The sequence below is a fragment of the Lagopus muta genome, chromosome 4, assembly GCF_023343835.1.
Source record: "Lagopus muta isolate bLagMut1 chromosome 4, bLagMut1 primary, whole genome shotgun sequence".
In the NCBI taxonomy this organism is placed as follows: Eukaryota; Metazoa; Chordata; class Aves; order Galliformes; family Phasianidae; genus Lagopus; species Lagopus muta.
This window is the reverse complement of record NC_064436.1, coordinates 18,444,564-18,469,638: the sequence shown is the minus strand read 5'-3', so window position 1 is coordinate 18,469,638 and position 25,075 is coordinate 18,444,564. Positions and strand designations below refer to the sequence as shown.

At 39.2% G+C, this 25,075-nt stretch overlaps 1 protein-coding gene across 1 annotated transcript in view; it reads right to left on the bottom strand.

Annotated features, from left to right (window-relative positions):
* Window positions 1–233: 233 nt before the first annotated feature.
* COL25A1 (collagen type XXV alpha 1 chain) overlaps window positions 234–25,075 on the bottom strand; it is a 145,126-nt gene continuing 120,284 nt past the window's right edge. Inside the window, exons 29-37 of the mRNA XM_048943256.1 lie at window positions 23,608–23,688; window positions 22,338–22,445; window positions 21,485–21,538; window positions 16,641–16,694; window positions 15,445–15,471; window positions 14,673–14,726; window positions 10,511–10,597; window positions 7,742–7,780; window positions 234–6,403 (exon numbers count right to left, since the gene is read on the bottom strand). Coding sequence (XP_048799213.1) covers window positions 6,368–6,403; window positions 7,742–7,780; window positions 10,511–10,597; window positions 14,673–14,726; window positions 15,445–15,471; window positions 16,641–16,694; window positions 21,485–21,538; window positions 22,338–22,445; window positions 23,608–23,688 — 540 coding nt within the window. The 3' untranslated portion in view covers window positions 234–6,367. The remainder of the gene's footprint in view (window positions 6,404–7,741; window positions 7,781–10,510; window positions 10,598–14,672; window positions 14,727–15,444; window positions 15,472–16,640; window positions 16,695–21,484; window positions 21,539–22,337; window positions 22,446–23,607; window positions 23,689–25,075) is intronic.

Genomic DNA, 25,075 nt, shown 5'->3' with positions numbered 1-25,075 from the left:
CTCTCAGCCTTGCTGGGGATGCCGGGTAAGTTAAGCTTTGTGCTGAGCACCTCCTCTGGGAAATGGAGCAGAGCTATATTTAGTACCCCTAAGAGCTAGATAAGATTAACATACATTTAGAGAGATTACCAAGAGTTAAGAGGAGATGACAAAACCACATGGTGCTCATTCTCTCTTAAAGTCTAGAATGAATACATTTTTGAGGTGAAGGAAAAAAATGGGGAGTGTTTTGTTTGTCTGAAATATTTGGAGATTTAGAAGACCCAAACATTTAAATAATGCTTTGAAGAGGTTACAGCTGCTGCCCAATGTTTTGTTCTTCCAAAAATGTCCCTTGCTCAGAGACTCCTGCAAAAATATATCCTCCGAGAACAGGATGCTTTTGAAAATACACCATTTTTTAATAATGTTTATGCCTCAACTTTTTTAAGCAAAGCAGATTCATAGTAAAACGGACCAGACCTTCATATTCCCTAATGGGTACTGTTGCTTGTGACACAGTCCCTTTGTGTAGCTATTTCTCAGCAGTTCAGGTTTATTTTTCATCTTAAATATTACAGAAAGGGTCCATTGGTGATTTTCAGCTTACAGCTTTATTTCTTTGGACCCCACAATGCTTAAGCAGCAGTTTAAACTTAACCTCAGCAGCTTTTCCAGAGTGAGGAGATGCTCTCTGGTTCGCAAAAGAAGGCCCTTGCTTTTCCTCATTTAACTTTTGTGGACTTATGTAACCTATGGAAAAAGAAAAGGAGACCAAACAGACTTGATCTGAAGGGAATACACATACATTCATAGAACTATTAAGACTGGAAGAAAGCTCTAAGGTCATCTAGTCCAACCATTGAGCCATCCTTGCCATGCCCGCTAACCGTGTCCCTCAGTGCCACATGTACATCAAGAATGGGAGAGCAAGGTGAGTGGTCTTTTTATTGTGCACTGTAGAAAAACACAACATGTTGCCAAGGCCCTGATTTGTGTGCTAATGTGAATACTGACTTACACAACCCACACTAGATTTCAAACTGCAAATTAGCGCAATGCAGCACAAACTTTTTCCATTGTGGACAAACCAGAGCGTATTTTTTGCAGCAACAGAAAGAACTTTATAACTATGCGAATTGGCACCAATAACTGAATTGATATTTTAATAATTACACACTTTTTACATTATGAAAATAAATCATAAATAGTGTAAAAATAATTCTGAAGATCAACTTCTCACCAGCAAGAAACAAAATACAAAACTAAGGAAAACAAAACAGCATACGACTGAAAAACAACAAGGAGAAATTTTAATAATAAAAACAAAAGCATGCTGTTTGATCAGGTTCAATTAAGTGAGGACCAGAGGCCACAATAAAGTGGTAATTAATAACAAATTAAAATGGGTGATTAAAACCTTGCAATTCTTTAAGCAATTCATCAACAGAGGACTTGTGACATATTTACAGGGCTAAGACACTCCAAATATTTATAGGATTGATAATGTGGTACTGACCTATGTGTCCCCCCCCAGAGCAGTTTAATCCTTGCCAAATTACTTTTCTTTGTACTTTATCTCCTCTACTGCATTTATGAGACCACTCGCAATACAAAAATAACTGCACATATAGATGAACTTAAAAAAGTAAAAAATACAAATAAAAATATATAATATTTTCCAAAGGAAAAAATCAGATACATACATCTTTGTAACATTTTTAAAGTTGTGTGATATTTTCCCAAACATGTACAATAATATAAGAATATCCACATATATGTTAACAATATGTAAAACATCCTTCCACCAGCCCAGCTCTTCATAATACTTCTGAGAAGTGTGCAAGTACCAATGGTATCTGGGAAATTCATACAGTGTCCTTTTTAAATAGAAACAAGTAAAACACTAACGGTCCCAGGTTAAGTTAAGGCCCCCTGTTTTCCAAAGAAAATTCTATTTCCAAGCAGCACTGATAACTGGATGCATCTTAAGTAGAACAAAAATAAAACAACACTCCAACTCCTTTTTTTTTTTTTTTTTTTTTTTTTTATAATACAAACTCCACTGGTTTTGTGGAGTATCGCTCTCAAATTCTATCAGAAATGATGGTGGCAGGCACTTGTTTCCAACATCATTTAATGACTCCAACCACCATGTAAAATACTTCAATTACAGAAGATGCAAGAAAACCTTCATTTACACATTACAGCAACATTCAGATTCATAAAAGTTGCAGAAAGGGAAAAAAATGAATAAGCCAGGTGTTTGTCATGATCCTGGTCACTGAAATGGAATATTATTTTGCTATGACTAAAAATCCGACTTTCTTTTGACCACTGTTGTTGCAGATATTAGTGATTTGTATCACTCTTCAGTGTGAAAATTTAGGTCTCTAGGTAAAATACAGAGATTTGCAAATGAAATTTAAGGTGGTTAAGTAGCAGAAAAAAGGAAACTCGAAAGTCAACTACTGTGTGTCTTTTAGCGTCTTGATCACATTCGGGAGTGGATCCCCAGCTTTTACTGACAGTAGTGAGCAAAGTGTTTTGCCTGATTTATGCAGCCAGCAGTGCTTAAAAATCACCTGAAGTTGCTAATATTCCCCTTGTTACTACACAATACATTCTTTGCAAGGGAAGGATGGGTCACTCTCCTTGGTCTGGTGCTAGCGAAAGCGAAGCACAGCCAAGTGAAGAACCTTGCACGGCTGAGCCCCGGTGTAAAATTCCAGCTGTGCAACAGTCAGTGCAACTCTAAATGCTGGCTGGGTCCAGGGTCCTGACACAGCCCCCAGCCTTACACAACCTTCCCATAAGGACCGCTTCTTTCCATTGGTGTTGCATCATCTTTTCCATTGGCACAACTGAGTAACAAATGCCCACATGCATGCTTCTACAACTAACCCTTAACGGATCCAAAGCTATCTTGCCACACTGTACGTGACTAATCCAAGTATTTCCATGAGAATACTTGACAAGTATGCATTTGATTATTCTGCAACTCGTTCATAATACTTAAACGGTAGACAAAAAGAATATCTAAACAGCTGGATGAAGAGCGTCATTCTGCCTTGATACAATACCAGAAGGTGACATCAAAATCAGCAATAAATAAAAAATATAGATCAAAAATACATTGTATATTTGTTCCATGAGTTAAAATTTCACACTTTAACTGAGGAAAAATAAAAAAGTGTCCAAAACATCCTGAAAAAGGTTCCACGTACTAACCGATGAATATGAAGACAAGGACCAATGTCAGACATATTTCATACAGTGCTTAAAAAGACTTCCTGCTTCTGTAGCAGGATTTCTGCACAATGTGGTTATGCTACACTTGAGTAACAGATACTTACAAAACTTCATCTGAAACAATTACTGAAAACTCTCAAAGAAAAAGGAACTAATCATACCTGAAAAGGTCAGGGGTATAGAAATGCTGTAGACTAACACCGCTACACATTTCTACAACTGAAAAGAGTGGTAGAGGAACTACTGCTCCTGTCCCAAACTAAGCAAATCAAATAATTATCTATTTGGAGGAATGCCACTAAAAGATATAACACACAAGGTGGTTCAAGCCGCAGCTTTGCCCTGAAAAGAAAAAAAGATATACTAGCACCAAAAGCAATTGCTTTTTAGAAAATAAACATGTTGCAAGTCTTCACAGGGTGCTTCTCTTGATGAAATATTAAACTGAGCTCCCCTTTTTTTTTTTTTTTTTGTACTGAACACAACTTTTCTAGATATTGTCAGGTTTCATTTTCCAGTAAATCTTACAAGATGAAACATTTTATGCAAATCTTAGCATCAAATCTATGTAGTTTAACCTGTGAAATTCTCTGCTATTCACCATGGTCTTTTATGTGGAATGAACTTTCCATGAAAATGAACAGTAGGCTTTAAAAAGTTAAATTAGACTATCTGAAAAAAAACAAAAACAAAACCAAAAACAAAATAACAACCAGAAAAACCACAATGGTATTCCTTATTCTTATGTGGCAGGAGTTAAAGAAATAAATCATTTTGCAAGACAGAAAAGAAAGTGAGTAAAGGTGCTTAAGTGTTTCATCAGTGGGGTCTCACTGTCGGGGAGTTTGAGGAGAAATGTGTTTTGACTAATAATTAACAGTAGAATCTATAAAACTGCTTTCCTGAATGAAGAAACTGTGAACCAAAGTTCTGCTGGCTTTATTGATGCATATAGAAATGGATGCCATCAGGACAGTTTAAAAATATAGATATACAAATTTAAAAACTATCAAAGTGCTAATGACAGCATGCAAATGCATAGCTCGTTCTGTTGCTATTTCTTAAAATAAGTACGTTGTGTTTGTAGACACTCTCAATATGGCATTGCCAAATGATGTCTAGCCAAATAATAAACTTCCCACTTTATTTTCCATTTGAATACTCAGAGGGACCTTTCAAATATGAATAAATCTGATTGCCAGTATTTGATCTTTTATAAAAACATGCAACTGCTTGTCTTCACATCTGTAATATGGGTAGCCAAACCATGCCAAGTCAGAGCATACGCATAAGAAGCTGCTTCTTGTCAGGAGAGCAGCTTGCTCCTCAACACTGCTTTTTTGGGCAGCACTTCTTAAGCAAACAGAAGCAATCTGGCGACTAAATCATTCATGATTTATACATGATGCTCCTCTTGTCCCCTTTGTGGGAAGTCCCTTGCTCACATTAGTGCTGTAGCACTCTGTTAACATGAATCTATGACACGTAAAGGCTTTTATTATTGTAAATGTAATTATTCAAATAGATTCATACTTGCATTTCTGAGAATTTAAGCAAATAAACATATTTTTCCTCATATATGTGAACATTTGTTTATATCTTACTGTTGGAAAGATGGGATTGAGCCGTAAATATATATATTATATTATGTATATATATACACACAAATAATGTGGACTTTCGTTGTTAGTAAGGTAGTATTAGATAGAGGCCACTAAAATAATCTTTCTTAAAAAAAAAAAAAAAAATCTGTGAAAGATTTCTACCCCCAAGAAAATCTGTTCTTGTCTCTGATACACCAAGATGGCAATAAATTTTTAGCAGAGTGAAAGATAGCATTAGAGTGGCTATATATCGATCTGATACTGAAAAGGCGTACGAAAAGTGCAACTACAGCAGGTCCCCATCTTCACAACTTTGAAATGACTGAGCAAGAAAAAATGTGTATTCCAAGAGGGCAAGATGCCCACACATGGATGGAGACAGCCTGCCTTCCTCGATTTTAGTTTTGGTCTACATATGAAAGACAACGCTCAGAAAAGTAACTTAAAAAGTTTGTGAACATCCTACTATCTACTAGAAACTGAAGTGATTTAAAAAAGAATTTCCATCTGTCAAATATGGCACCATCTCTCAGACTAATCTCTCCAACTACAGTGCACCATATGAAGACTCAAAACTGGAAAAGAAAAACCTTGAGGCAAAAACTATACAGATGTGCATGAATTAAGTATTTCTAGTAATAATAATAATAAAAAAACAGAGAAGGAAAATTTTTCCAATGTACCTCAAGAAACTTCATCACCTGAACAGAAGGGGAGAAATAACCACAGCTGGAACAGTGCGGTATGATGACATGTGCAGCAGTCATCACAGACTTATTTCTCTCCAATGTTTTATGGGTGACAATGTCCACTAAGGTCATCAAAACAGCAGAAAAAGAACGAGGTGAGTAAGTAAGCCTGTGAAACAAAAATAAACTCTTTTCTTTCTTACATTTAAAGGTTTTAAAGATTGTAAAGAAAAAAAGATGGTTAATACTGAAACAAGATGAATGTGCAACTTGAAGTATTTCCATCAACGCCAATACCACAAATGTTGAATAGATTATTGAAATGTGTCCTTCATGGCAACCGTTACAGGAAAACTAACCATAGCTTCCAAAATTCTGCAGAGAAGTTCAGCTAGTTTCATGTCATTTAAATTGCATCACCTGAAAACCACACCATGGTACGCACGGATCTGGTCAGTTCTATTACCCTCCCAGGGAGGGTGTTTCGATTCGTCCCTGTCTCAAGGATGCTTCTTCCTTCAGCAGTCCCCAAATACAACAAACACAGCACAGACTGTGCCAATTCTTGAGTAAGGCTGAGAAGCTTCTGGTCTCAGGCGATCCCCGCAGCATCTCTGTAGCCTTTCCAAACAACCCACAGAGAAGCCTGGTTTCTTCTTCAACCTTCCCTCCTCCTTGATTAAGCACTCAACAGGGCCTATCGCGAATGTCTTCATGACTGTGAGCAGTGCTAGGCAAACTGATGCTGATTGACAGGCGGGACCCACAAGACTGGAGGCCATCCACCTGCAGCCGGAACTTTGTTCCCCAAAAATTCAAGGCCTCTTTCTATCCTCCTCTGCTTTATCTCTTTTTAGCAATAAGCCATGGTGTGACTCCCTTGAGATGACAAAAGGAAACAATTCAGAAGCTGGAATCAAAGGTCACCGTGAGCAGCCATTTAGCATGTGACGTGATCACACAACAAGCAGGCTTGGCACACAAACTCATGCTTTTAGTCTGTAGAAGCAGATGTAGTGGCATGAATCAGTGAAGCGTTTAAGATGGGCATGGAAGCCAAGTCAGTAAACTCCAATGGCAGCTGGTACAGTACATTTCATAGCATTTAGCTCTTATTTGGTCACAATTTCTTGTAAACTAGTTCATGGCACTCATTGTCCATGCAGGTCCACAAGCCAAAATATAAGAATTTGCAGAAGTAATCAGATTTATGTTATTGATCGCTGTATAGGTATCTCTAGAGAGACAATCTTTGCAGGTTTGTCCTGCAGTTATACATCATCTAACTGCAGATGTAAGTGAAAAAAGATGTACACATGGACTATTGCAAACAAGTAGAAGCAGCTACATGTAAACATCTCTCAGACTTGTAAAATCAAATTTTCCATTTTCAACTATAAATACAAAAAGTGGAGCACTATATACACAACTTCATGCTCGTAAGGTTAGATTCATCACTGCAGAGACAAAAAGAGACAGATTGATCAGGTTAGTAAACCAATACTTCTGATTTCTATTTCAAATACATAGAAAATGGCAGAATTTTAAGAGTAGCACTGGAGACTCCTCAGCGATAAATGCAGCCAGAATTTCACTTCAGCTTTGTTTTCATTTTTTCTTACGTATCGCTCCACCTACATCTTTACTCGGAATACGCTGTTTTTAAAACTAGCACCGTCTAAGTTGAAGCTGCACTAAAAAAATGCTGCCACTAACGTTAGTATAAAAGTAATATTACTAATCACACAATTATTGTTAGTATAAAACATAACAAACAGGAAAATATATTCAATGGAAAGGTAAGGCAGAGAAGGGCAGGATGCATTGCTCTTATAAGATTTCCCTGAAAAATAGCATCGTAATACAGCAAAGTAAATGTTTGATAAAAATATCCTATGCATGAGCTTTTATAAAGAATTGGAAGCAGCAGCCATGTGCTGAAACTAAACGATGTGCGACTCTTCAGATGAAAACGTTTTAGACTTCGCAGAAATCGAATGCCAGCTGTTTCTAAAATACTGCCTCAACGAGATACTACTTCTAGTATACATTACAACCTCATCGCACCAACTATGGTCACAGAGAGGTCTTATTTTGTGTTTCTGCATATGTCGAGATGCCTAAGAGGCTCTGAAGTATTGTTCAGTATGACTGCGACAGGGTTTTCTGTGTGCCAAGGACATGCTGCCCTGGGGAGAACAGCTCTACCCATCCTACCTTTTGCCAACAGCCAGGCATTGGTAATCCATCAGGACCCTGTTTCCATGTGAGGAGAAAAATAAAAAGAACGCAGTTAGGTTTGATAGCACAGTTATTCTGTCTATATCTGTTAAAGCAGCTAGAGCAGCTTTGTCTTTTTATCAATCAGGTAGCTACTGCTTCCTAACTTCATCTCTCCTGTTCTCAAGGTGAAGAAAAAGCCACAGGGGTGGTTGACCCTGTAAATCCATACATGCATCTCTGCCACAAAGATACCTTTTTCTAAATCATCTTTTTACCGTTTGTCTAATTACAAAAACACTTCGATAACTTTTCTATTGCTGCCAGAGCAACTTAAATATAATGTAATTCACAACAATCTACAGCTGGATATACAAGATCAATGAGCAAAAAAACATTATCACTTTTATCTGGAGGGTATTGCTTTTTCTGAGCCCCTAATGCAAAGTTATTCCAGTGATAAGATAGCAAGACTCAAATTTGGCAATGATCTGCTCTGTTCACTTTCAGTCTTAGCTTTTGAACGCAGCAGCAAAATCTGAAAGTCTGAACAGTCCTGAATGACACAGCAGAGGAGAACACTAGTGTTGGGGCTACTGAGTGCCTCACCATTGCTTTTCTGTCACTACCCTACTTTCACACATTTCTATGCACTCACTAAGATCAGACCAATTTTTGACTTTGATAACACAGGTTTTCACATAGCTATATAGGCCTTACCCATCAAAGGGTTATATACATAGAACTAGGAGCACATACGACATTAATACATGATACTCGAGCAGCAAAAAGTTCAGGTCTTGACGTTTTTTAGAATAAAGAATAATAACGCCTCTGACGTGGATTTGCACACAAAGGTAGTGATTAATGAGAATTTTTGAATGTAATGTAATCTGATGGGAATGGCTTGCTGCCTAAAGCAAGAAATCATGCTGCTTGCTTAGAAGCTTATTATGGTAAAGACCTGTAAATGAAACATATTTTCATTCATCAATTGTTAGTAAGCCTCCAGATATAAATGATAATAAAAAGACAAAAACAATTTTAAATTACCAAGGCATGCTTGATTATCCCCAACAAAATATATGAGATATGGTTACCACTGAGTGGAAGCAAACAAAATGGAGCATGGACTAATCTTAGAGACTATGTATTTAAGATTAAAATTCATTGACCTTAAATTAAAAGAGATCTAGTTGAAAGAAAATTTACTTGATTTAACATTCATCTTAGAGAACCGTGCTTAACCAACAAACAGTATCAGAACATGCAGATCAAATTTCACCATGAACAATGAAAAAAAAATTCTTTCTTGCTTCTTTAGAAAATGTGTATGTAGGACTGCCTGTCTGTTTGTTTAGTTTTTAAATGGATAATAACTTAAACTTACTTTGCCATTAAATCAGTGTTGCCAGATTGGTACAAGGGAGAGGGTCAACGAGTAGAATTTTAGTACAGGTGGGAACTTGAACTCATGCTAACATAGAGTGGGAAGTGTTGTGTGTATTGCAGGAAGGTAAGTTCCAAGGGTAAGACCATTAAATTGGAGATATTAAATAACAAAGACAGTGAGGGTTTGGGCAGCAGACTGTTATCTTCTTACAAACTTCAGGTAAGCTTTTCCTTTCCAAATCTATTTAAATACTATTTGATGAACAGACCAGACACCAAAGTTACTGCTTGTCTAAGGTCTGAAAGGTCAGGCTCCAGATTTGCTTACTGGAAACCTATGACTTGATTTTCAGAAATCATATTTTTCTGATTCTTTAAATAAAACTCATTTTGGCCAAATCCTGAAAACATGTACCCTCAGCGACACGGATTTGAAAGGAAGACCAGGGTGCAGAGTAGCTCTCAGGTGGGCGAGGGTTTAAAACTGAGCCAGTGCAAACGGAAGTCATCGGACTAGATTAGAAGTGGTGATTGTGCTGGGGTTCTACAAAGACTTGGGTTCAGGGTCAGTAAGGCAGTAGGCATTTTGGGAGGAAATAACAATTCTCAGGGAAAATGTAGGAAGGATGCAAACTTATAAATAGCCATGTGATGTGGGAGCAAACTGCTGAGAGTTAGGTCTGAGGCATCAGGAGGATAGTGTGCTCTTTCTTTATGGTTACGATCACCAAAGCAGCTGATTTATTCATGCACATGCATGTGTTATGTGAGTAATGTAAAGTCAGCTCAGAAATACATTACTTTACATTGAGAACGGCTGACTACAAACAAAGGAACTGCATGCAGGGTTGGTAGGAAAGAGAAATACTGTACCAATTGGCAAGGGGCATCCAGCCCATCCAGGCCAGGCTGGCCTGGCTCCCCTTTTTCCCCCTTAATTCCACGGAATCCCTGTTTGTAAAGATTAACTTGCAACGTTACTGTCAAGGAAATGCCTTCGGTATTGACTTAGCTGGAGCAAACAAATAACAACAGAGAGGCAAGAGGAGCAAGCTCACAGCAGTGGTATAGTTTCAACGTATGGGGTCAGGGACTCTGACCCACACTGAATTTGGTTCTTTTTCAACATTCAGCAGAAAACAGTGAAAAAAGCAACAACTATGTCCTGCTTGAAGGCCTTAAATCCATTGCTTTAAGGCAAATTAGGAGGTTGAAAAACCAACTCTGTTCCCCAGTTTGTGAATCTTGAGATAGTGCTGCATTAACAAGTGCAACCGGTGACACACTAGGTGGTGCTTGTTCCTCTCCCCTCACTTCTTATTCCATCAATCTATAGCAGGATGATCAGTTGTCCAATACACAAGCGAGACGTACCAATGGGCAAGGTGCATCTAATCCAGGAGCACCCTGTTCTCCTTTCTCCCCTTTAGGCCCCTTTTTGCCTTTCTTTCCCTTTTCCCCCTGTGGATACAATGGTTTGGACAAAACATGTTTCATTCTTTTGGGAAAAAAAATAAAGAAAGATTGGTTGAAAAGTTTGAGTTTTTCTTTTTAAGCCAATGGAGAGCTGAAAGGACACTTACCACTGTGTTCTGTTTTGGTTGGTGCATTATGTGGAAAAATAAATTATATGATCACAAGCAAGAACTGCAATCAGTTGGTATTAGTTTGTGTTGTTGACATTTCCTTTCAGTATCATGGATGTTTTGAATCCTAGAACAGGGCTTGAAATCTCTGATCTCTTCAGAAAGAGGCAAATCTGCAAATTCCCCCACTCCATAGTCCAAAATGAGAGGTTTCCAATTTGCTGTAAATGACAGTTCTGAAGTGCACATAAATTTGTTAGCTTCTTCAGAAGATTTGTCATGGGTCAAAAGTAGCTTGGCAAGAGTGGAGGACATTGGCATCGTTTCTCTGAAACTTCAGAAGGAACGGTACAGTCAGCCTGTGGCAGAATTCTGTCAAGGGCTATGATGTCACATCAAGGGTAAACTTGGCCTGGTGCATCCTTTGCTGAATTGACCTCCTGCACTCTGGTAAGAGTCTGGGACAAATCCTATTCTTGGTTACGTCCATGGAAACCTGCTGCCATCACCAAGGGTGCGCTCCTGTCACTCTAAATACAATGGGATCCATTATTTCAAACCCTGTTAGAGGAATCAAAGCACCCAAACTGCTTGATGGAGAAGTTCTGTGGCTCCTTCAAAGACTTCATGATGACTTGAGACCATAAACTAGTTAAAAGGGATCATTACAGTTCCTTTAATTAAATAGCCTAATATTTGAATAATCTTTATTTAATATCTATTTAAATGTTCTTTCAACAGCAGAGAGCATTTCATCTACTCGTTTTACTGCATAAATCCTTTGATTTTGAACTTTCTTTTTAAATGCGAACTTCCAGCACTTTAGTTACTCATGGAATAAGTTGATCCCTTCAATAAAGCTATCTGCAAAAATGACCTCACCTTCAAGCAGTATAAGATGTTTGGAGAGTTCATTTTCTAATTGATTTCACACCAGTTGATCACAATGGTAAATGAGTTTCAGGCTTGCTCTCAAATTCACAAAAATCAAAAAAGGTTCCATTAAAAAAAAAAAAAAAGAAACAAACTGGGCTATGGTTGTAAAAAATGGGATAGGAAGGATGAGTGAATCAGGAATATCACAAAGAAACGGGAAAAATAGTCATAGGAAAATTAGTATGACACTGGAGAACCAGCAAGCAAGGTTGTGGCTATTGGGAGGATTTAATTTGTGAGGAAAAGGGTAAAAAAGACAGGGGAATTATGGGGGATGAAGGTAGAAGGAGAAGGAAGGAATGCCCCTTTGGAAAGACAGGTAGGTTTTGGTGAAGCATAGTAAACAGACATCTAACTATACCACACCAGCATGAAAAGTCTTAATTCATTCACATACAGGCATACAGAAAAAGCTTTTTTTTTTTTTTTTTTTTTTTTTTACACAAATAAAAAACAATTAGCTGTAACATGTTTAAACAAAGAGGAAAGCACATTATTCATTCAGCATCGTAGCATACTTGACACATTCAAATGAAAAAATATCTTTTCCATGAACAAAACATACTGTGCTTGTGACATGATAGGCAAAGTTCCTTGTTCATCTTTTCTGTGTGCCAAAAAGTTTCAGGATGATACTTAGAAAAAAGCAACCCAAACATTACCCTTATGTACCAAATTGTAAGGCTGTGATATATAAAAACCACAAGTTGGCTGGGTTTTCATGTTAAACCTAGAAGTGTAGCTTTATAGCACAGAATCTTAACAGCTTTAGGGTCAAATCTCACTTTGTGCTCATTGCAACACAGATATGTTTACTGTGAGTAGATGTAAGCACAGAATGTGGACATACTTAAAGAATTATAACAACAGATAGTACAGTTTGATTTCTGACTCCTTCATGTCTTTAGGACCTCTATTTCATTAACTTGCTATGTTTTAAGTCAGCAGGTGACTAGTTATACTTCAAACTTTGCAGGGCAAACCTGTGATCCTATCTGAACCAACACAGCACTCATACGTGTAGAGAGTAGTCTGAGTTCCTGAAGACTTGACCAGTTTTCCCATGGACTGAGCTCTCCTCAAGTACTTAATGTCCTTACCAAGACCTATAGAGCTTCATCAGAAATACAGAGTGTGAAAAGACATGGAGATGAATAAGAAAAAAAAAAGGTCTCTTTCCTGTCCTTACTCATCACCTATAGAAACACCAGTTTGTGGCACTTCTGTAAAAGATCAGGCAGTCAGGCTGGCACAGTCTCCAGTCACAGAATTGTTGGGGTTGTAAGAGACCTCATAGAGTCCAACCCCCTGTTAAAGCAGGTCTCCTACAGCAGGTCACAGAGGAAAGTGTCTAGATGGGTCCTGAATATCTCCAGAAAAGGAGGCTCCAGAACACGTCTGGGCAGCCTGGTCCTGCGCTCTGTTACTCTCATCATAACTAAGTTCTTCCTTGTATTCATATGGAACTTCTTACGTTCCAGTTCCCATTGCCTCTTATCCTGTTGCCGGGCACAACTGAAAAGAGCCCTGCCCCACTTGACTCCTTCAGATATTAATAAGCATTGATAAGATCCCCTTTCAGTCTTCTCTAGGCTGAACAGTCCCAGGCCTCAGCCTGTTCTCATATGGGAGATGCTCCAGGCCCCTCATCATGTGGGGCTCATCTTTGTGGCCCCACATGCACAGCTGTGGCAGCACAGGGGATACAGGGAACGTGATGATGCCTTCCCAGCCACCCTGGTGATACCTCAGTACTCTTCTGACAACCCTTATATCAAGAGACAACTGCACTTTTGGGATAAGGGCTCCCTTCCTGCCCTATACACATAACATCTTTTCTTAAAGCTTTTCCTTTTTGGCAGTAGGAATGTTGAATGTGGAACTGAATCACCATTCTCTTTTTAGTAGTCTTCTAAAACCTCTTTACTGAGGCAGAATGTAGTACATACGAAATGATTTTTAATAAATAATAGACTTCTACTCATAAAAGTTGAAAATATAAAATCAATTGTACAAATGTTTCTGTGCTGAGTGCTCCTGGACTGTAATTTTGTAGAAGTAATGGGAGCTATATTTTTTTCTTTTTCTTTTTTTTTTTTACAGCCAAGTTAAGCAGACATTATAATGCAAACACTGACATAGTTCTACTGTTGAGCTGTCAACAGGCTAAAACAAAAACCATTCGCCTAGGATTTATTCTCAAAACTGATGCAACGAGCTACTTGCCTATCAAGACGTATCCATGAAAAACAAGCATCGTTCTTAACAGTGTTTTAGTCATGATATTAATTTTACATTTCAATCTAAAGTAAGTTGCCTAACTAGAAATTAGTTAGTCTCAACTTATTTGAAGAGAGTATTTCTGTACATCATTTGGTTCTAAATTGCATCTTCCAGATTTCCATGCCACCATGTCTGGACAGTGAAAATGACGTCAGGCCTCTTCTGTTCCCCACACGGTTGGTTGGGTTGGGTTGGTTTACCAGAAATGTAGTATAAGATTTAATTTCAGTTCACAACCATCACAGAGAACTTCTCTTAACTGTAAATAAGCCACTGTCAATAGTAAAGATTAGCACAGTCCTTTGCCACTCGGTATGGGACAGGCAGTGTGTGCAGCCACAGTACACAGTACAGTACACTGGGGTCAGCAGTTACACTGAAATGCTGCTGAGGCTCTGAGTCTCCTGTATGACATTACTACCAAAATTACTCATTTTGGTGAAGTCTGCATTAAAAGTTTTAGGCTGACAAGGACTTTCAACAAGTGAAAGATGGACGGAGAAAGCAAGTCTAAAAACAAGCTGTGCTTTGGCACGCATTGGTAGCACTCGTTCTGTGCATAAATTTTCATGATCTTTCTAACACGGGATTTTGTTTAGTGCGCATCTGTGAGCTGCCTTTTGGCACACAGGGAAAACAAAGATCAGGTTTAATGGGATGAATTATGGAATAAAGACAGCAGAGCTGACTGGGCCAAGGAACAAAGCAACAGTTAATAACACCGCGGTTACCTTTTCTCCCTTTTCTCCTATTTCACCCTTTTCTCCTCGAGGACCAGGGAAACCCTATAAAAAGAAGGGACAAAGGTAGGTCGACTTCTATTCACATGCAAGTTAAGATTTTAAATACCTGGAAAATGTGCAAAAAAAGTGACCTCGCAACACGCTTTGTATGTACATGTGCTTTGTGCACAGACATGCATGCACACGAGAGCATGTGAAACAAGTCCGTGGTGTCTGGCACATCATTTTGCCAGTAAGGGAAAGGAATCAGATCACTCAAAACGGTTCATGCTTTGTCACCTACTTGTGGGTTTATGGAGAATACTCCTCCGAGTTAGGGATTTCCATGGACGAGAGGCAAAAGCTTTCAGCAAGCCTTATTTAGCGTGCCAGAAAAAGGGTCTAAAATTTTAAATGCATCACTTGGAAGTTATGGAATAATTGCCTCTATTTAGTGATAAATTTACTTGATCAAATGTTAGCAACGCCTTGCTCTGCTCCAAGTGAGCCAAGTGAGGTTTGACTGTGGAAGTATTTTGACTTCCAAAGGAGCAACTACTCTTATTTCTAAGCATTACTTCTGGCGAGGTCTGCAGGCAAGGGCTATACATTGCATAGCCTTGGTTTTCTTTATCATAGGAAAACAGCAAATGCAGCATTTAGTGCACTCTTTGTAGGTACTGCATGCACACTAAATGGAAACAAACGTGTTTATCAGTAAGCTGTTTCTTGCAAGACGCTTACCTACCATTGTGAGGCATTGTTCATTCATATTACTTACATCAAGGCCAGGCTCGCCATCCTTGCCCTGCCAAAGAACCACATAAGCTCTGTTAGTGTCCCTAAGCTTGGCTACCCGAGGCCAACTCCATGCTCAGCACTGTACTTGCTCCCTGCAGCCGCAGCAGCGCACAGAGCACACACAGAGCACTGCCATTAGGGAAGGATGTGGCAGTCAGTGTTTAACATTTCCAGAAACTGATAACTTGACTGTAAAATGGTGCTGTGGGTTGTAGGCAGGCTCCAGAAGCGGGCTAAAAATAGATCATAAAGGGAAACTGAAAATGCCTTCTTTTTTTTAAAATTAACTCACAAAAGCTGATCCTCCAGTAAGCATGTGCTGCAAGCTAATCCAGCGTTCCACAGAGCCTGAAATTGTCTCTTCTCGTTGACTGCTGATCCAATTAAATGCATCCAATTAAACCCCAAGCCTGTATTCCACCTAAATTAATTTTGGCCCAAATAGATTAGGCTGAACCGGATATGGAGGTGCTGCAAGCTCTCAGAGAGGCTGGCTCTGCCTGGAAGCAGCACAGTGGCACAGCTTTCCTTGTGTCAGTGTACTAGTGAGACAAACACATGTGCACACCTGACCATCAGCAAAGTAAGTGATTCCTTTCAGTAGGGTTACACTCATCCAGGCAAAGGAAGTTCTCACTCATATTTTAGGACTGGCCAATATCTTTTACATGTTGGGTTTAACACACACCATCTCCACCCAGGAACGATCAACAGCAAACTTCTTCCTCAGAGTACTTCTGAGCACAATGCACAGCATTAAAACTGATGTCTCTGTAGCGTCAAACAAAATAATATAGCAAAGTAGCTTCGCAGCAAGGAAATACGAACACTTTATTGACTCTGATTCCAGAAATCAGAGCTTTCATCCTGAAGTCCTGCTGCTTCATCCTCTGGCAGCCCAGATTGCAAGCTGCACAAACAGGAGCACCTGAATTCTCGATTTCCTCTCACTTGCTGCTTAATGGTGGGTCTTGTTTCTTTACTTTTGCATAACCACAGGCATGAGCAGGAACCTACCTCTGCGGCACCAGTCAGTGACCTTGCATTGTCAGGGATCATTATCTAGTTTTTCCTTTTCCAACCAGTTGTATCGCTAGGTCAAAAGCGGTCACAGAGCACACAGGTTAATCAAGGAGTGCTGAAAAGCAAAACAGGTACAAACTACTTGCAACTTACAGGCAAGCCATAGGGTCCTCTGGGTCCAGGGTCACCTACAGTTCCCTTTTCACCCTAAGAACAGAATACAGAACAAACAAAAACATTGTCTGGCTTAAACAATGTCTATGAAGTGCTTTCTTTACCTTAAAACTTACAAGCTCCTAAATCTTCAGAGCAAAAAATATCCAAGCTCTGTTATCTTTGTTAAATGATCCAGGGGTGGGGAGGAAACATGTATTACATTCCAGGCAAAGTGACTTTCTGTGCATAGGATACTTATTTTCAAACAACGTAGTGACTGAAAATACTTTTCAAACTGAATTTGCACTGATTTCAATATCAAGCCTGTAAGAGTTGCAACACTGCACTCAGCAAAAGCTCCAGCACAGCAGCTGAGATGTGGCAAGTTGGCAGGCAAAAATAATATGTCAGTCAAAGGTTGCATGTAAGCAGGCAATGCTATTCCTAGTGACACTGCTGGGATTATCCTATGTACTGTACCATGTTGTTAGCTGCTCTACTGGACTCTAGATTAATGATGTGAATACTCTGCTTTATTAAATTAAGACTCCATTGCTGTGCAGCAAAAACAAATAAAGGGACTCCTCCAGAACCCTGATCTAATTCCACACTAAAATCCATAGAAGAAGCATCTAGAGGGATGCTATGAAAATCATTTTGCAATACAATACAGAGCAAATTTTTCCAAATGAAATGAAATTTCAGAATTTCATGATTTCAGAATGCCAGTACCATCATCTGTGCTCTCCAGCAGATCATCAAGATTGATGATGGAGCAAAACTTGCTGAGCTGGTAAGCATTAACCCATGCGAGCACCCTTGGTACAAATTCATTATTTAGTATTAATACATCATTCTTCATTATTCAAAGCACAGGGCAATTATGTATATATATGCCTAATTAACAGTGTAGTGCACCTGCACAACAAAGTCCCTTAGCCCAGCTCTAAAAGAGCATGGCTAAGTCTAGATTGCCTTGACAGGATAATACAAAACAGTAGGCACCAGGATAAACTAAGAGTCTGAGCCTGCTGCTGAATAATCACAGCAATAAGGAGTTTGTCAGAGAAACTGACATTTGATTGTTTTAGATACTTCACATTTTTATGGTGACTGATGCTGTCTGTCTGCATCGCGGTGTAGAGAAGTTCAAATGTGTAATGCCCAATCTTTCTTTGTTCTGTAAATCTTCAGCCCATTCTGTGCACTGCTGAGGCTGGATACCGTGGCAGAGCAATAGGAGTCACTGGGAAGCAACAGCTCATTTACAAAGCAGTAATTCCCCTGCAGCTTAAAAACTTTCTGCTGAGAAGAAACTAATGTGCTGACCTATGTATATAGCAGCTACAAAATTGTTCGATAGATACTTAAAGCACGTCAAGACTAGTTAAGTGTCTTTCTTTTTTCCAATCTCAAACAGCAAAGATGACTGTACAAAGTCCCCACAAGACAGCCTAAACATATGGTAGACATAAAAATACTGAACACTTAGCATATCAGTCTAGGGAAATAGTCGCATCTGTTATGTAAGAATATATCCAGAGAACTGTATCTCACAATTTTTGCCTCCAATCCAAAGCACATGCTGAGATGTGTTTGGAATATCAGATGAGGTCCCGAATGCTTATGGATTACATAAGATTGATGAATTGTCACAGGCATGCTGCCCTGAGCAATCATGAGAAAGTTTTCCCTTTGGGGAAACAGACATTTGCCAAGTTCAGAAATGGTTTTAAGATTGTTTCTTGAAATTCATAGAATGGCCTGGGTTGAAAAGGACCATAACGATCATCTAGTTTCAACCCCCTGCTATGTGCAGGGTCGCCAACCACCAGACCAGGCTGTCCAGAGCCACATCCAGACTGGCCTTTAATGCCTCCAGGGATGGGGCATCCACAACCTCCTTGGGCAACCTGTTCCAGCGCCTCACCACCCTCTGGCTGAAAAACTTCCTCCTCATATCTAACTTAACTCCCCCCCCCCCCCCCCCGTTTAAAACCATTCCCCCTTGTCCTATTACTATCCACCCTTGTAAACAGCCGCTCCCCCTCCTGTTTATGTGCTTCCTTCAAGTACTGGAAGGTCACAGTGAGCTCTTCCCAGAGCCTTCTCTTCTGCAAGCTAAACAAGCCCAGTTCCCCCAGCCTTTCTTCATAGGAGAGGTGCTTCAGCCCCCTGATCATCTCAGCAGTCCTCCTCTGGACTCATCAGCACCCAGAGAACAAAACCTGCAGACTTGCTTTTTTACCTCCTATTTCAGTTTAGTCACCTGAATCACAGGTGAATATGAGCTATGGATTACATAAGACTGCGTAATTGGTTTCTCATTCTATTAATTGCTGTTTTTCCTTCTACCAAGAGAAATACACAAACTCAGCACTGAAACATTCACCAGTATCATCCCTGAGTGACGCACTGGAGCAGGCTGCCCAAGGAGGTTGTGGATGCCCCATCCCTGGAGGCATTAAAGGCCAGGCTGGATGTGGCTCTGGGCAGCCTGGTCTGGTGGCTGGTGACGCTGCACACAGCGGGGGGCTGAAACTAGATGATCATTGTGGTTCTTTTCAACCCAGGCCATTCTATGGTTCTAAGATGATATCATTCTATGTTCACTTTCTATAACAGCTTAAAGCAAAGAGAAAAAATTACATGGCTAAGCAGTGAGTTAACAGCACAATTATTCTAATATTTATTTTCCTATTTTCTAGTGACTTGCAGTGTATCCCTATTCTACTTTTACATCATCTAAATAAGTTTTTTATAAAGGACTCTCTGACATTTTCTATTTTAATTAAATAGTTAAGTTTGAAACTAGCCAAGTACAAGTCTGTTCTACCTAAGAAAAGCAATTAATCATTGCCTCAAATGTTGCCTATGTAACAATGAAGCCGTGCTTTCTACATACGACACCATCAGGCTTTTGTTTGATTGTCCTTCATTTCCTTAATTTTTAAGTAGTCATAAATGAATAGCAACCAGCATTTTGCAAGTAGTCTCTTAAAGTGAGATTACCTTTCCAAACTTAAAATAATGTAGCTGTTTCACATTAGTGTTCCTTAGTGCCCTTCTAGGCTAAAATTATCCCAAGGTTTTTCTTATCATCAGGGAAACAGGTGATCCTGTCCAGTGGCAGAGTGGTGGCTTTGTGCACTATTATTAATTAAAAGGTGCAATCTGAAATCTGCAGTCAAAACATGTTTTCATCCTGCTTTCACATAAACAGGTTCAACAGCTGCAAGTGCAGGTTATGAGACTGTGTTAAAAATACATAATTTGTTATTTAGATAACAAGACATTTATCAAGCTCAGGCACCTATCAGATGACCATTATATACACACATCCTCTTTCAAACCAACATTAAATTATTAAATAAAGGATTACAAGCAATAATCAGACTAGATGTCTGGTTGGAAAAATAAATCCATCTTTCTGATGAATTCCATTCATTTTGGCTACATAGAGAATAGTGGGTATGCAAATCTTAGTTACAGTATTTTTTGTAAATCAGTCTCTGCACGCAAATGGAATTATTGAACTGATCTACATCTCAGCAGCTCCTATCTCCTTTGTAACTACTTCTTGTCAACAGCCATGAAAGGGCTAATTCTAGATCCAGCTGTATGATTTATTATGACCTTGGAGAATTGCGTAAGGAAGAACAATTGTAGTCATTTTCCATACATTAGAAGAATAGTTGATATCATAGCACTTTGTTTTTAATGGAAATTTCAGGCGTTGGAACAACCTTCGCAACTGAAGTTCATAATCTGTGAATATGGTATCTCTATTTATTTCTAAATGTATCTCTCATCTAAATTATTTTTGGAAATGCAGAATATGACATTTCACCATCTTTCCACAGAGTTGATAGGAAAAAAAGTTGTTTTAGTTGCAAAAAGACTTGAATCTGTAATCCCCAAAGAAAAAAAAGGGAAAAGACTCAAGCCCTAAGACTAACCATTAATGAGCCTGCTACAAGACACTGTTCCTATTTTGGAACCATGCTTCACATCCTGTATTTATTCCCCAACAAACAGCTCTGTAGAAATGAATGCTCGAGTCATGCATACTTTTGTCTGATGCACTGCTGTTTGAGCTAACTGGACCTAAGCCATATGGCCATGTCCCTAATGCAGCAAGTCTGAAGTCGTTTCAACACAGCTGTTTTGTTAAACTGAGAAATTCAAAGAGACATAATTCTGGGCTAGCATCTCTGTGGAGGTTTTAGTGTAAGGTATCACTTATGCTTTGTTGTTGTACAAGTTCACAGTAGGATTGTTAAAGATGACAGACTCATCGTTAAAGATTAAGAGCCCAACCCTCTTCTCATTGGAGAAAATTTACTGTGAATATTTCAAATTAAATAGGAGGGTTCCTATTTTCTATGCTTAAGAAAAAGAAGAAAGTTTTAGATTTATAGAAGTTAGTGTTTTTCAAGATAAAAAATGTAATGCAAATAACTGCATGATATGCTTTTTTTTTTTTTTTTTTTGCTTTTGCATATTTGTATGCCCAGATCACTCTTATCATCTGATTTATTCTCTCAAACTATTTACACTAATCAGTGAAATTAAGCAAAATCATGTCCCAAGTAACACTGTAAATATGACACTCCTATAAGGTCTTCACTGATTAGTAATTACAAAATACCAGTTCTAAAGTTAATGACTTACAAAATCAAACATAAACGTGCACGTAACTTGAATGCAGTTCTGGGTTGATCCTTACACAGATGAGATATTGTTTGGCTTAGTAACATCTAGGCATGCTGCAGTAGCCACGCGACAGTGCAATTGTGGCACTGTCTTCATAAAGAAAAGCACACAGAATGTATACTTACTCTGTCTCCTTTAGGGCCTGCAGGGCCATGGGGACCAACTGGGCCATCTATACCCTGCGAAGAGAAGCCAAGAGGGTAAGAGGGAGGTCCAGTTCCTTCAAGTCTTTAGCTTTAGTAGCTGTCTTCTAGCCAAAAACTAATATGGAATCAGCCATCACCAGATGAAAATGCAGATTTAATTGTGCTGGGACCTGGGCAAACAAATCTGGCTTTCAAAACTCAACCTATAAGCTCTCATGTTACAAAGTAGCTCATCTTTTTTCTAGTTGGATTAGAATTTCTTTATGGAAGTTGTGCAAAGATGTTTAAAAGCTATTGAGAGTTATTGCGGCTAGTAGCAGCTGAACGTTCAAATAATGCTTGCTTTTAAACATTGTTGGTTTTTTTTTTGTTTGTTTTTATTAAATCTGAAATGTCCACTTTATGGGTGGACACACCCCGTCATGATGATCCATACTTCATTAATTAACTAAGAAATAAGGATTCTAGAACGTATTTTAAATATAACAATGCTTCCAGTAGAAGCCCAGCACACCTGATTCCATTTCACTGTTTCCATATTAGCACAAAACAAGTATGCTTTCCTATGAAAAGCAAATCCCTAACCTTGCTCAGGTAAGCAAAACCCCAACCAGTGCAGGCTGTGCAGCAGTTATCCAACCGAATATCAACTTTTCTAAGGCTCTGAGCTTCTTTTTGCTATGAATCTCCTTCTCTTTCCCCAGCACATTGCCCTAGGAGGCTGCTTGAAGCCTGTGACAAAGCATGGAAGATGCCGCGATGCCTGGCCTTCATTCCTCCAGGCCTTGCACAGCCTGGGTAACACAGTGACATGGAAAGACAAGGGACTCACCCGGGGTCCTGGCTTTCCGTCTAAGCCAGATGCTCCCTGTGTGGTTAGGTGGAAGCATGGATGATGGGTACGACACGGGTGACAAGAACGTGAGATTAGTAAGTGGTGCTGATGAAGAAACATAATTCAAATGTACAATACGAATTGTGACAGGGTTCTGGGACGGATATCACATTACTACAGCATGTTAGTTAAAAATTCACATGAAACATCAAGAGCCCGCATCGGTTCTGACATTAGCACTGGACCACTGACCCACCCCTGCCTTCCCACCGCAGCACATTTGCCCAGAAAAAAAAACCGAAGCTACACAGTTACTCCAAACGCCAGAAGTTGGGGTGTTTTTAGCCTTAGCAAGCAAATATTTAATTTGTCATTTACTTGCTTGCTTTCTAATTTGTAAATAAGGACAATACTGAATACCCTACTACACAAAGCAAAACACAACAGCATATGCTAAGAGAGATAAGAAGTATTTAAGCGCATTATGGAGCTAACAAAGCCTGGACTCTACAATGGCCCCATTCATTCCCAGGACGCGCGGCCCGGGGAACAAACACGATTCCTGTTTTCCCACTCCGCTCCCCGCTCCGCCCGGGACTGCGGCACCGCCGGGTCGGCATCCTTAGGGACGGGAGGACCTCTGCTGGGTCACCTGCGAATAGCAGGAGAATGGGCCGCTAGGCTGGGATTCGCCGAGCGTGCATGTCTACCTGGGGCACCGGGAATAACATGGGCCAATAAAATAAAATAAAATAAAATAAAATAAAATAAATAAAATAAAATAAAATAAAATAAAGGAAAAAAATAATCATAATAAAAAGGGAGGAAAAAAAAAGTAATATAGTAGTGTTGAAGAGCCATCTTCTAGAAAAATAATTAGAAAATTCTAACCCCTAAGCCAATTTTTTAACTTTGCTCAGTTAGACTTCTCCTTTTCACAGAGGAAGAATAAATGAAGGTGTGGGGAAGAAGAAGATGCCCTTTTTAACACAAACACCATACAACACTGAAATAACAAAATGATGAATGTAATGGGGTTGATGGCATCCTCACAACACTGAATGCTTTCAACTGACACGTAACAAAAAACCTGACAGCACTGGGTGTTACAGAGCATGACTTGGACAAACAAAAACAGGCTGATGCTTGGCTCTACCATGGCTTATTCTATATACGCTGTTGAGCAAACCAGTGTTGTTCATTGTAAGCAGAAAGAGAAGTTTGCAATTTGCACTGAAATTGAATAGATTTGGGATTTTTTACTTACTGGAAGACCAAGGGGCCCTCTGTCACCCTTTTGACCTTGTTCACCCTTCAATCCTTTAAGACCATTTAACCCTGGTTCACCCTAAATGTAAAAGTATAAATGCCAAATTTTTGGTGCTATAATGGGTGCTTAAGCTGGGATAGAAAAAGCCAGCCTCAGAAATGGCTGCAAATTCCAGTTTAAAGCAGGGACTCACATTCAGCCTTCTCAGCCTATAGATACAGACCTGAGAAAAAGTATTTGGGAGATATCTGATGCAGACTGATGTCTGTGTGAAAATACTGGAAACTTCTGAGCAACAGATTCTCAATAATTATCACCTTATTTAGGTAGTTGGAATTAATCACACAATTCAGGGCTTTTGAGGATTTCCTCAAATCCCATAGCCTACTCTCTACAGATGATTCAAATAGAAAGAAAACTTCCTGAAAATCAAGCCTCAAATCAAAAGTCTCCTACAGTCGGATCTCCTGTTTTGGAAGGAATCAATATTTTTCCCTATGGCAAACTGGAATTTGCACCAAAATCTCATTTAAAGATATTTTAAACCTTTAAGCATATATAATTAAGCTCAAGCAAATTGAAAGCAGCAGTATACATTATACAGCGTCAAGCTGTTCTGGAGGTCCATAGTTTCTGTGTTCATACAGAGAGGCTTAAACAACATAAGAAATGGCACCAGTCTTGTTGCGAATGTTAAATTATGCATAGGTTATTACATTAAACGCTACTAAGAGGATAACGGTGGACTTGCAATTTCCTATAAATCATTCTCACATCACAAAAATCTGCCCCAGCATGAGGGCTACCCAGTCAAAAAAGGTAATGACTGTGCCTGCCTCTTCTGGGAAACAGAAACGTGTGTGTTTTTCATCCAGGCTGTTCCCCATGGCCTTGTTCCTAGGCCTCCCTTTGATGTATTATGCTACTTTATACCATATACATTTAAAATAAAATTCAGAATGAGATCTAGTCTGCTACCTTAAGTAACACCAGACAGCTGTGCCCCCTTGGCACCCATTTCTTCATTTTTTTTCTGTTTGACTCAGTGTGACTTTCAGAGCAGTAGCACTGAAAATGCTGAAGTTTTGGAAACAGACCTGAGAAGTTTCACAAAAGCCCGGGTGTTAGGCCAAAAGCCTGAAGTAAGACAGGTTTGGTATGTAAATGGGACAGACCTGACTTCAAAAAATGATCAATGACTCCAGATTCTTCTGCCAAGGTGACACATATAGTCTTATAATATGTCAAACCTGTGAAGATTTTCTCGCAACTTAAAACAAGCCACACCAAAGGCTAAATGAAAGAACTCCTCATCTTGTATTTCTTTTAGAAAGGTGCATGTGACTGGGGAGCTGTCACAATTAAAAGACTCATTCCTGATAGCAGCACCAGTGCCATTAATGTTGATAGAGTCCCTGCTGTGCATCTTCACGTACCGCACTGCAGAAGACGCTCAGAAAATCTG